At 42.0% G+C, this 13,726-nt stretch overlaps 1 protein-coding gene across 7 annotated transcripts in view; it reads right to left on the bottom strand.

Annotated features, from left to right (window-relative positions):
* Positions 1-13,726, bottom strand: part of ACC (acetyl-CoA carboxylase) — a 333,790-nt gene that overhangs the window by 276,618 nt on the left and 43,446 nt on the right. For all 7 annotated transcript variants that reach the window (XM_071665546.1, XM_071665545.1, XM_071665542.1 and 4 more), the window contains 3 exons: positions 12,517-12,648; positions 3,204-3,418; positions 710-919 (listed from right to left, as the gene is read on the bottom strand). In XM_071665546.1, the coding sequence (XP_071521647.1) occupies positions 710-919; positions 3,204-3,418; positions 12,517-12,648 (557 nt within the window). The remainder of the gene's footprint in view (positions 1-709; positions 920-3,203; positions 3,419-12,516; positions 12,649-13,726) is intronic.

Raw genomic sequence — 13,726 nt, 5'->3', positions numbered from 1 at the left:
AGTAGGCTCAATTCATAAGCACATTATGGAGTCTGTGGAGAGTTCATTGTCTGTGAGGTATAACACTCCAAACAGTGTTGTGTGAATGCCTGAAATGCGTGAGGATGATGTGTGGTGTGAAGAAGGTTGAGCACGTAGGGAATGAAAGATTCAAAGAAAGGTGTGACAGTGAGTGCTGTCTGATTGCAGGGGTCAGCCAGGATATGCTGAAATGGACCAAGAGAATAAAAAGTAACCAAAAGAATCTGTGTCAGGAATGGAAGGAGCATGGCGAGACCAAGAAAGAAATAAAAAGTGAGGAGAAGGCTTTGGAATATCTGTCTCAAAATGTGAAGGAGGGTGAAAGGCATGAATCAGAAAGAATGATTTGGATTAATTTTGTATGAAGGAAAGAAAGTGCTGTGAGTAGGATAAACAATGGTACATGAAGAAGTTACGAAACAGTCTGTGGAGCCAGCATGTTAATGGCAAACTCTGCATCTGGCACATTATACATAACAGTTTGAGAGCGGATTTGTGCAAATTAGGCCATTGCTTGCTTGTTCTGGACACTCCCTTGCTCTGGTAGAAGAGGCAAATAAGTATAAACAAGTTCTGTATTACAATCCTCCGATGAATGCAGTGAAACATCTTACCACTAAAGTATCTGGGATACCCAAGCCAAAGAAGAACAATATGCAAATAACAGAATGAAGCTTATCATAATAACCTGTTCCATCTTGTGGAAAACTTCAGGGTTTGCAATCACACATGGTGCTTCTTCAATGATTTTTTGATGTCTTCTCTGCACAGAACAGTCACGACCAAACAATGGCACAGCATTGCCATAAACATCAGCGATAATCTGCACCTCTAAGTGACGAGCACACTCAGCTAGCTTCATAATGAAGATAGGAGATCCAGGAACTTCTGTTTGCACCTGAAAAGTAATGCAGCTCAAGTAAATTTACTCATTCTTGGTAAATGCTTACACCCAATATTGGCTTCCTTAGAAAAAATCAACTTACCACATAGACTACATCACATAATATACCATAAAAGTTTAGATAATCAGCGTCCAATAAAATTCAGAGATATGTGTGGAACTAAAAAGAGTGTGGTTGAGAGAGCAGAAGAGGGTGTTTTGAAATGGTTTGGTCACATGGAGAGAATGAGTGAGGAAAGATTGACCAAGAGGATATATGTGTCAGAGGTGGAGGGAACGAGGAGAAGTGGGAAACCAAATTGGAGGTGGAAGGATGGAGCAAAAAAGATTTTGAGCGATCAGGGCCTGAAAATGCAGGAGGGTGTAAGGCGTGCAAGGAATAGAGTGAATTGGATTGATGTGGTATACCGGGGTCGACGTGCTGTCAGTGGATTGAATCAGGGCATGTAAAAGCATCTGGGGTAAACCATGGAAAGTTCTGTGGGGCCTGGATGTGGAAAGGGAGCTGTGGTTTCAGGCATTGTTACATGACAGCTAGAGACTGAGTGTGAACAAATGGGGCCTTTGTTGTCTTTTCCTAGTGCTACCTCACACACATGAGGGGGGAGGGGGATGTTATTCCATGTGTGGCGAGGTGGCGATGGGAATGAATAAAGGCAATGTGAATTATGTGCATGTGTATATATGTATGTGTCTGTGTGTGTATATATACATGTACATTGAGATGTATGGGTATGTATATTTGTGTGTGTGGACATGTATGTATATACATGTGTATGGGAGTGGGTTGGGCCATTTCTTTCGTCTGTTTCCTTGCGCTACCTCGCAAATGCGGGAGACAGCGACAAGGCAAAATAAATAATAAAATAATAATAATATATATATATTCATATTTATTTATTTTGCTTTTGTCGCTCTCTCCCGCGTTGCGAGGTAGCGCAAGGAAACAGACGAAAGAAATGGCCCAACCCACCCCCATACACATGTATATACATACACGTCCGCACATGCAAATATACATACCTATACATCTCAATGTACACATATATATACACACACAGACACATACATATATACCCATGCACACAATTCACACTGTCTGCCTTTATTCATGCCTATCGCCACCTCGGCACACATGGAATACCATCCCCCTCCCCCCTCATGTGTGCGAGGTAGTGCTAGGAAAAGATAACAAAGGCCCCATTCGTTCACACTCAGTCTCTAGCTGTCATGCAATAATGCCCGAAACCACAGCTCCCTTTCCACATCCAGGCCCCACACAACTTTCCATGGTTTACCCCAGACGCTTCACATGCCCTGATTCAATCCACTGACAGCACGTCAACCCCGGTATACCACATCAATCCAATTCACTCTATTCCTTGCCCGCCTTTCACCCTCCTGCATGTTCAGGCCCCGATCACTCAAAATCTTTTTCACTCCATCTTTCCACCTCCAATTTGGTTTCCCACTTCTCCTTGTTCCCTCCACCTCTGATGCATATATCCTCTTGGTCAATCTTTCCTCACTCATTCTCTCCATGTGACCAAACCATTTCAAAACACCCTCTTCAGCTCTCTCAACCACACTCTTTTTATTACCACACATCTCTCTTACCCTTTCATTACTTACTCGATCAAACCACCTCACACCACATACTGTCCTCAAACATCTCATTTCCAGCACATCCACCCTCCTGCGCACTACTCTATCCATAGCCCAAGCCTCGCAACCATACAACATTGTTGGAACCACTATTCCTTCAAACATACCCATTTTTGCTTTCCGAGATAACGTTCTCGACTTCCACACATTCTTCAAGGCTCCCAGAATTTTCGCCCCCTCCCCCACCCTATGATTCGCTTCCGCTTCTATGGTTCCATCCGCTGCCAGATCCACTCCCAGATATCTAAAACACTTTACTGTCTCCAGTTTTTCTCCATTCAAACTTACCTCCCAATTGACTTGACCCTCAACCCTACTGTACCTAATAAACTTGCTCTTATTCACATTTACTCTCAGCTTTCTTCTTTCACACACTTTACCAAACTCATTCACCAGCTTCTGCAACTTCTCACCCGAATCAGCCACCAGCGCTGTATCATCAGCAAACAACAACTGACTCACTTCCCAGGCTCTCTCATCCACAACTGCATACTTGCCCCTCTTTCCAAAACTCTTGCATTCACCTCCCTAACAACCCCATCCATAAACAAATTAAACAAACATGGAGACATCACACACTCCTGCCGCAAACCAACATTCACTGAGAACCAACCTGTCGAAAAAGTGTCAGAAAATTATCTTCTGATTCGGTCTTCCTAATTCCTTTTCCTCCCCCACCTTCTGAAGCCTTAATCATAACAGGAAATCCAATCTTCTTAGCAGCAGTAAGGGCTTCTTCTACAGTTTCTACACACCCCTGCTTATATAATTCATGAGGAATCTTCAATTTGGGTCCTGATGAACCTTCTGTATAATCTGCTTTTAGACCTGTTGAGTAATCAAATGAGATTAAATGAGCAACAATTCCAAATGCTATCTGATAAAACATTACTTTTTCTTGTAATGAATTTAATGACAGGATGATAATGGCATTACTAAGAAAAGTGGTTTCTTTATTTTCTTTCATATGTGATCGCCATTTCCCACATTAGTGAAGTAGCACCAGGAAGAGATGATGAAAGGCCACATTCATTCACATCCATTCTCTAGCTGTCATGAGCAATGCACCAAAATCACAGCCCCCTATCCACAACCACGCTCCAGAGAACTTTCCATGGCTTACCCCAGCTGCTTCACACGCACTGGTTCAATTTACTGACAGCACATCTACCCCTGTATACCACATCATTCCAACTCACTCTATCCATGCAAGTCTTTCTATCTTCTGCATGTTCAGGCCCTAATCACTCAAAAATCTTTTTCACTCCATCATTCCACATCCAATTTAAGTCTCTCTCCCTACATCCAAACCATTTCAGGATACACTCCAGCTCCCAACCACACTCTGTTTGTTTATCACCACACCTCTCTCTGTGTCTTTTAATAATTACTAGATCAAACCACACACCAAATACTTTCCTCAAACATATAATTTCCAAAACAACCATCCTCCTCTGCATATCCTCATCTATACCCCATGCCTTACATCCATTTAATATTGCAGAGACTACTAAACCTTCAAAAATGCCCATTTTTGTCTCCTAGATAATGTCTCTCCTTTAACACATTCTTCAGTGCTCCCACAACCTTCACCCATTCACCCACTCTAAAACTCACTTACACTTCCTTGGAAAGGAAGGGGATACAAGTGCAGGGGCCTATAGCAAAGAGGGAGGCAAGAAGGGCAATGACGAGGCTAAAGGTAAGAAATACACCTGGAGAGGATGGGATTACGGCCGAAATGCTGAAGTATGGAGGAGAAAGTGTGATAGAGTGGATGCATTTTATATGAAATTTAGCATGGAAAAAAGGTTGTGCCTGAGGATTGGGTGAAAGCTACTATTTTTCCTTTATTCAAAGGAAAAGGTGTGAAGGATATATGTATCAATTATAGGGGAATAAGTCTGTTAAATATACCAGGAAACATGTATGCAAGAACATAAATTGACAAAGTGATCGAAGTGACTGTATGCAGAATAAGTGAAGAGCAAGGGGGTCTTAGGAAAGGTTGGGGATGTATGGATCAGATCTTTGTTGTATAGATGAACATGGAAAAGTATTCAGCGAAAGGTAAGAAACTGATTGCAGCTTTTACTGATCTGGAGAAAGCATATGACAGAGTTGAGTGAAATGCTTTGTGGGATGTGTTAAGGATATAAGGTTTTTCATACATATTTGCCATTTCCCCAATTAGTGAGATAACATTAAGAACAGAGGACTGAGCCTTACATGGAATATCCTCACTAGACCCCCTTCTCTGTTCCTTCTTTTGGAAAATTAAAAACAGAAGAGGAGGATTTCCAGCCCCCCACTCCCTCCCCTTTTAGTCGCCTCCAACGACATGCAGGAATATGTGGGAAGTATTCTCTCTCCCCTATCCCCAGGAATATAAGGTACTGGGTGAAAACTGTTGGATGGTGTAAAAGCCTTCTATAGTGGAGCAAAGGCGTGTGTAAGAGTAGACAGAGAGCAGAGCAAAAGTTCTGGGATACATGAAGGTGTGAGGCAGGGCTGTGTGATGTCACTATGGCTTTCTAATATATATATGGATGGAGTGATAAGAGAAATAAAAGCAAAACAAAGAAAAAGTGATGCAGAGATGGAATGTGGTGGTGAGATATGGTGGCTAGTGGCAAGCCTCTTCGTGGATCATACCGTGTTGTTCGTGGAGAGTGAAGAGGAGTTGCAGAAGGTTGTAAATATGTTTTATGATGTGTGTAAGCAGAGGAGACTGAAGGTAAATACAAGTAAAAGTAATGTTTTTGAAAGGAAACAGAGTGAAAGTATAAATTTTGTAAAACCATATAAAATGAAAGAATCAAGTGTACTAAATTGTGCTATGGATATGGAGGAAAAACTGAAAGAATTGAGGGAATTTAAGCATCTGGGAGCTATCTTAGGGTTGATATGGAAGGAACGATAAGGGAGAGAGCAGTACTGTGTAAAAGAGTCACTGGGTCCCTTAATAGAATAATGAGGGGTAGAGGTGTAAGTATGAAAAAAAGAGAGGATATAGTCCTCCTAACCCTCACCTATGCAACCGAAACATTGATGTGGAATGAGGCACAGAGGTCAAGACTCCAGGCTGTGGAAATGAGCTATTTGAGAAGAGCATGGGGTAAGACTAGATGGAATGAAGAAAATGAAAGGGTGTATGAGAGATGTGGTAAGGCAAGAAATGCAAGAAGAATGAATTGTGTAGTGGTAGAATGGGTGAAACGTAATACTCTGAGGTGGTTTGGGCATGTGGAAGAAATGCAAGACTGGGGGTTTACATGGAGAGTGTATGACAGTACAATTAAAGGGGTTAGTGTATGTGGAAGACCACCTGTGACATGGGCAAATAGAATGGAGGAATACTGGAGGGAGAGAAACACAGGAAGAATGTGTGAAATGGTGTATGCGAGGGAGGCATGTAAAGACAGGGATAAGTGGAGACTCTTTTGCCTAGGCTACCCCTTGATGGGAGTTCCCGGATGGAATGGGCATCAGAGATATAGATAGACGGATTCAATTATGGCCTGGCCTTGAAGTGGATTTCTGTTTGTGACCGGAGCCTTCAACATTGAAAAAAAAAAAAAAAAGAGAAACAGCAAGCTTGGAAAGCAGACTTGTGTGAGGAAGTACAAGGAGAGATTGAGTGTAGAATGGAAAAAGGTGAGGCTAAATGATCTGAGGGGAGTGGGTGAGGAATGGGATGTATTTAGGGTAGCAATGATGGCATGTGCAAAATATGCATGTGGCATGAGAAAGGTGAAAGGTGGGCAGATTAGAAAGGGTAGCGAGTGGTGGAATGAAGAAGTAAAGATGTTGGTGAAAAAGAAAACAAAGACATTTACAAATGACTGGGAGGTGTATAAAAGAAAGTGGCAGGAGGTCAAGAGGAAGGTGAAAGGGTTGAAAAAAAGGGCAAATGACAGTTGGGCTGAGAGACTATCATTAAACTTTAGGGAGAATAAAAAGATGTTTTGGAAGGAAATAAATAATGTGCATACAACAAGAGAACAAATAGGAACACTGGTGAAGGGGGCAAGGGTGGAAGTAATAAAAAGTAGTGATGAAGTGAGGAGGTGGATTGAGAATTTTGAAGATTTGACGAACGTGTTTGATGATAGAAGTGGCAAATGTAAGGTGTTTTGGTCGGGTGGTGTGTGAAGTGAGAGGGTCAAGGAGAATGATTTGGTTAAGAGAGAAGAGGTAGTGAAAGCTCTGTGGAAGATGAAATCCAGCAAGGCAGTGGGTTTGGATAGTATTGCAGTAGAATCTATTAAGAAAGGGGGGGATAACTGTGTTGTTGACTGGTAGGTAAGGATATTCATTGTATGTATGGATAATGGTAAAGTGCCTGAGGATTGGCAGAATGCATGCATAGTGCCACCATACAAAGGCAAAGGGGATAAAGGTGAGTGTTCAAACTACAGAAGCATAAATTTGTTGAGTATCCCTGGGAAACTGCATGGGATGGTATTGATTGAGACAGTGAAGGTATGTACAGAGCACCAGACTGGGTAGGAGCAGCGTGGTTTCAGAGGTGGTAGAGGATGTGTGGATCAGGAGTTTGCTTTGAAGAATGTATGCGAGAAATACTTAGAAAAACAGATAGATTTGTATGTAGCACTTATGGATCTGGAGAAGGCATATGATAGGGTTGATAGAGATGCTTTGTGGAGGATCTTAAGAGTATATGGAGTGGGAAGTAAGCTGCCAGAGGCAGTGAAAAGTTTTAACCAAGAATGTAAGACATTTGTACCATTAGGAAGAGAGGAGAGTGACTGGTTCTCAGTTAAGGTTGGTCTGCAGCAGGGATGTGTGATGTCTCCATGGTTGCGAAATTTGTGTACAGATGGGGTGATTCAGGAGGTAGATCCAAGGGTTTTGGAGATAGAGGAGAATATTCAGTCTGTTGGGGAAGAGAGGGGCTGGAAAGTGAGTCAGCTGTTCACCGATGATACAGCTCTAATGGCTGATTCGAGTGAGAAACTGCAGAAGGTGATGACTGAGTTTGGGAAAGTGTGTGAGAGGAGAAAGTTGAGAGTATGTGAATAAGAGCAAGGTTACTAGATTCAGTTGAGGTGAGGGGCAAATTCATTGGGATGTAAGTCTAAATGGAAAAAGATTGGAGGAAGTGAAGTACTTTAGATATCTGGGAATGGACTTAGCAGTGAATGGAACCATGGAAGTGGAAGTGAATCACAGGGTGGGGGAGGACAAAGGTTCTGGAAGCGATGAAGAATGAGTGGAAGGAGAAAATGTTATCTTGAAGAGCAAAAATGAGTATGTTTGAAGGAATAGTAGTTCCAACAATGTTATATGGTTGCAAGGCATGGACTATAGATAGGGCTGTATGGAGGAGGGTGGATGTGTTGGAAATGAAATGTTTGAGGACATCATTTGGAGTAAGGTGGTCTGATCGAGTAAGTAATGAAAGAGTATAAGAAATGTGTGGAAATAAGAAGAATGTGGTTGAGAGAGCAGAAGAGGGTGTGTTTAAATAGTTTGGACATATGAAGAGTGAGGAAAGATTGACAAAGGGCATATATGTGTCAGAGGTGGAGGGAACAAGGAGAAGAGGGGGACCAAACTGGAGGTGGAAGGATGGAGTGAAAAAGATTTTGAGCGATTGGGGCCTGAACATAGAGAAGGGTGAAAGGTTTGCAAGGAATAGAGTGTATTAAAATGATGTGGTATACCAGGGTCGACATGCTGTCAATGGACTGAACCAGGGCATGTGAAGCATCTGGGGTACACCATGGAAAGCTATGATGGGCTTGGATGGGGAAAGGGAGCTGTGGTTTCGGTGCATTACACATGACAGCTAGACTAAGTGTGAACGAAAGTGGCCTTTTTTGTCTGTTTTCCTAGCACTACCTCACTGAAGCAGGGGGTAGCAATGCTGTTTCCTGTGGGATGGGGTAGCAACAGGAATGGACGAAGGCAAGCAAGTATAAATATGCACATGTGTATATATGTATATGTCTGCATATGTATGTATGTATATGTATATGTTGATATGTTTATGTATGTATATGTGTGTGTGTATGGGCATTTATGTATATATATATGTGTGTATATGAGTGGATGGGCCATACTTTGTCTGTTTCCTGACGCTACCTCACTGACATGGGAAACAGCGATCAAGTATAATAAATAAAATGAATAGATACCATAGCCTAAATCAGGTACCCATTTTATAGACTAGTACCAAGGGGAGGATGAACAGCTGGGTTGAATATGGACTATCTGGTGTGACTAAGATTCTAACCTGTGTGGGCTCAACCCCTGGCAGCCTATGAATGTGTCACAGTCAGTAATACTAATCACTATACATGCATTCATGAGCCAGAGTAAAATGTAAGCGACTAGAGGGGACGGGAGCGGGGGGCCAGAAATCCTCCCCTCCTTGTACTTTTTTAACTTTCTAAAATGGGAAACAGAAGAAGGAGTCACGCGGGGAGTGCTCATCCTCCTCGAAGGCTCAGATTGGGGTGCCTAAATGTGTGTGGATGTAACCAAGATGTGAAAAAAGGAGAGATAGGTAGTATGTTTGAGGAAAGGAACCTGGATGTTTTGGCTCTGAGTGAAACGAAGCTCAAGGGTAAAGGGGAAGAGTGGTTTGGGAAGGTCTTGGGAGTAAAGTCAGGGGTTAGTGAGAAGACAAGAGCAAGGGAAGGAGTAGCAATACTCCTGAAACAGGAGTTGTGGGAGTATGTGACAGAATGTAAGAAAGTAAATTCTCGATTAATATGGGTAAAACTGAAAGTTGATGGAGAGAGATGGGTGATTATTGGTGCATATGCACCTGGGCATGAGAAGAAAGATCATGAGAGGCAAGTGTTTTGGGAGCAGCTGAATGAGTGTGTTAGTGGTTTTGATGCACGAGACCGGGTTATAGTGATGGGTGATTTGAATGCAAAGGTGAGTAATGTGGCAGTTGAGGGAATAATTGGTACACATGGGGTGTTCAGTGTTGTAAATGGAAATGGTGAAGAGCTTGTAGATTTATGTGCTGAAAAAGGACTGATGATTGGGAATACCTGGTTTAAAAAGCGAGATATACATAAGTATACTTATGTAAGTAGGAGAGATGGCCAGAGAGCGTTATTGGATTACGTGTTAATTGACAGGTGCGCGAAAGAGAGACTTTTGGATGTTAATGTGCTGAGAGGTGCAACTGGAGGGATGTCTGATCATTATCTTGTGGAGGCTAAGGTGAAGATTTGTATGGGTTTTCAGAAAAGAAGAGTGAATGTTGGGGTGAAGAGGGTGGTGAGAGTAAGTGAGCTTGGGAAGGAGACTTGTGTGAGGAAGTACCAGGAGAGACTGAGTACAGAATGGAAAAAGATGAGAACAATGGAAGTAAGGGGAGTGGGGGAGGAATGGGATGTATTTAGGGAATCAGTGATGGATTGCGCAAAAGATGCTTGTGGCATGAGAAGAGTGGGAGATGGGTTGATTTGAAAGGGTAGTGAGTGGTGGGATGAAGAAGTAAGAGTATTAGTGAAAGAGAAGAGAGAGGCATTTGGACGATTTTTGCAGGGAAAAAATGCAATTGAGTGGGAGATGTATAAAGAAGAGACAGGAGGTCAAGAGAAAGGTGCAAGAGGTGAAAAAAAGGGCAAATGAGAGTTGGGGTGAGAGAGTATCATTAAATTTTAGGGAGAATAAAAAGATGTTCTGGAAGGAGGTAAATAAAGTGCGTAAGACAAGGGAGCAAATGGGAACTTCAGTGAATGGCGCAAATGGGGAGGTGATAAAAAGTAGTGGTAATGTGAGAAGGACATGGAGTGAGTATTTTGAAGGTTTGTTGAATGTGTTTGATGATAGAGTGGCAGATATAGGGTGTTTTGGTCGAGGTGGTGTGCAAAGTGAGAGGGTTAGGGAAAATGAGTTGGTAAACAGAGAAGAGGTAGTAAAAGCTTTGCGGAAGATGAAAGCCGGCAAGGCAGCAGGTTTGGATGGTATTGCAGTGGAATTTATTAAAAAAGGGGGTGACTGTATTGTTGACTGGTTGGTAAGGTTATTTAATGTATGTATGACTCATGGTGAGCTGCCTGAGGATTGGCGGAATGCGTGCATAGTGCCATTGTACAAAAGGAAAGGGGATAAGAGTGAGTGCTCAAATTACAGAGGTATAAGTTTGTTGAGTATTCCTGGTAAATTATATGGGAGGGTATTGATTGAGAGGGTGAAGGCATGTACAGAGCATCAGACTGGGGAAGAGCAGTGTGGTTTCAGAAGTGGTAGAGGATGTGTGGATCAGGTGTTTACTTTGAAGAATGTATGTGAGAAATACTTAGAAAAGCAAATGGATTTGTATGTAGCATTTATGGATCTGGAGAAGGCATATGATAGAGTTGATAGAGATGCTCTGTGGAAGGTATTAAGAATATATGGTGTGGGAGGCAAGTTGTTAGAAGCAGTGAAAAGTTTTTATCGAGGATGTAAGGCATGTGTACATGTAGGAAGAGAGGAAAGTGATTGGTTCTCAGTGAATGTAGGTTTGCGGCAGGGGTGTGTGATGTCTCCATGGTTGTTTAATTTGTTTATGGATGGGGTTGTTAGGGAGGTGAATGCAAGAGTTTTGGAAAGAGGGGCAAGTATGAAGTCTGTTGGGGATGAGAGAGCTTGGGAAGTGAGTCAGTTGTTGTTCACTGATGATACAGCGCTGGTGGCTGATTCATGTGAGAAACTGCAGAAGCTGGTGACTGAGTTTGGTAAAGTGTGTGAAAGAAGAAAGTTAAGAGTAAATGTGAATAAGAGCAAGGTTATTAGGTACAGTAGGGTTGAGGGTCAAGTCAATTGGGAGGTGAGTTTGAATGGAGAGGGACTGGAGGAAGTGAAGTGTTTTAGATATCTGGGAGTGGATCTGGCAGCGGATGGAACCATGGAAGCGGAAGTGGATCATAGGGTGGGGGAGGGGGCGAAAATTCTGGGAGCCTTGAAGAATGTGTGGAAGTCGAGAACATTATCTCAGAAAGCAAAAATGGGTATGTTTGAAGGAATAGTGGTTCCAACAATGTTGTATGGTTGCGAGGCGTGGGCTATGGATAGAGTTGTGCGCAGGAGGATGGATGTGCTGGAAATGAGATGTTTGAGGACAATGTGTGGTGTGAGGTGGTTTGATCGAGTAAGTAACGTAAGGGTAAGAGAGATGTGTGGAAATAAAAAGAGCGTGGTTGAGAGAGCAGAAGAGGGTGTTTTGAAATGGTTTGGGCACATGGAGAGAATGAGTGAGGAAAGATTGACCAAGAGGATATATGTGTCGGAGGTGGAGGGAACGAGGAGAAGAGGGAGACCAAATTGGAGGTGGAAAGATGGAGTGAAAAAGATTTTGTGTGATCGGGGCCTGAACATGCAGGAGGGTGAAAGGAGGGCAAGAATAGAGTGAATTGGAGCGATGTGGTATACCGGGGTTGACGTGCTGTCAGTGGATTGAATCAGGGCATGTGAAGCGTCTGGGGTAAACCATGGAAAGCTGTGTAGGTATGTATATTTGCGTGTGTGGACGTATGTATATACATGTGTATGGGGGTGGGTTGGGCCATTTCTTTCGTCTGTTTCCTTGCGCTACCTCGCAAACGCGGGAGACAGCGACAAAGCAAAAAAAAAAAAAAAAAAAAAAATATGTAAACAAACTCTGTGGCTTATACGAATATATATACATGACAGCTAAATGAATAAAGCTTAAGTGCCTACTTTCAAAAGACCAATTTGTACTTATCAATCAAAACTATGCTTACCACAAAGTTCTTTCACTTCTCCAACAATTGAAATATGAAAGTGTAAATTCTCATCATAAAAACAAGTAAATAAAAACCCCAATAAATGTTCTGCATGTTACAATAATACCTTTATGCAATATTTCGTCCCATAAAAAACAACTAAAAATTTTTATAACTTCCTAATACATGTAGCTGTAAACTAACCTGAGCCAGACCAAGGAAGAGTTGGTATATCTGCTGTCTGGGCAACTATGCTGGATGCAATCTTATCTCCAAGTGCCCACATGGCTTTTTCAGGTGGTCCAATAAAGGCTATGCCATTCTTGTGAAGCTTTGCTGTAATACCAAATACATATACTGAGAGATCATCATCCTTAAAAAGTTTATATCAATCTCTGTTTAATTACATGGATCATACAAAAATACATACCAAACAGTGGGTGTAAAATGTTCACCCAAGAAGAAAAATACGTGAAAAGATATATATGGATGCCATTAGGAAAGAATACAGTAAATGGAATACTTGAAAACTGCAGTAATGAATCTTTAAAAGGTCTTGATAAAAAACACTAAAGAACTCATCAAATGAAATTTAAATGACCTGAGAGAGAACTCATATTGTCATCACCAATCAATCGCCATACCCATATGAATAAAAGACTTTTAAAAACAATGATCATGGGCAATGACGTTTTCATCAAAGTACAAGATATTGGGGAAGAATGAAAAGAAAGTTACAGTACCTCTTACTCTAGCTAAAAAGACCTGCTTTTTGGTATAAAAAAGAAAAACTGCAAGAATTAAGAAAAAATAAAGGCAGAGTTCCACTTTCTTGGTGTATGCTAACAATAAACTGGCTAAATATCTGCCTACGAACAATGTCTTTGGGACATTCTGGCCTGTTGTGAGCAGCATGAACTACCCAGGGAAGGAGATATACAAGCAAATGACTGTCACAGGCAGGCTGAGCTGATACCAAAGTAATATTTGTAAAAGAAAGGAAAGAGATAATGCAAGGAAGAAAGAGATGAATTCAAGTTGATAAAAGAGAAAGAGGGAGATACAGCACACTACTCCTGAATTAGCTCTGGCCAGAAGGGAGGTGAGGGTAGCAAACCAATTTTTGAGTATTACTCAACAGAAGAATGTAATGCCCCTCTGTAAAGATAAGCAGCTGCTCTGAAAATAATCAAACTTAAGACTTAAGCAAGGAGGGCAAGGAACAGAGTGAATTGGAGCGATGTGGTATACAGGGGTTGACGTGCTGTCAGTGGATTGAATCAAGGCATGTGAAGCGTCTGGGGTAAACCATGGAAAGCTGTGTAGGTATGTATATTTGCGTGTGTGGACGTGTGTATGTACATGTGTATGGGGGGGGGGGTTGGGCCATTTCTTTCGTCTGTTTCCTTGCGCT

Source organism: Panulirus ornatus, chromosome 10 (assembly GCF_036320965.1).
Source record: "Panulirus ornatus isolate Po-2019 chromosome 10, ASM3632096v1, whole genome shotgun sequence".
NCBI classification, from domain to species: Eukaryota; Metazoa; Arthropoda; class Malacostraca; order Decapoda; family Palinuridae; genus Panulirus; species Panulirus ornatus.
Note: the sequence above shows the minus strand (reverse complement) of the source record. Positions and strands in the feature narration are given on the sequence as shown.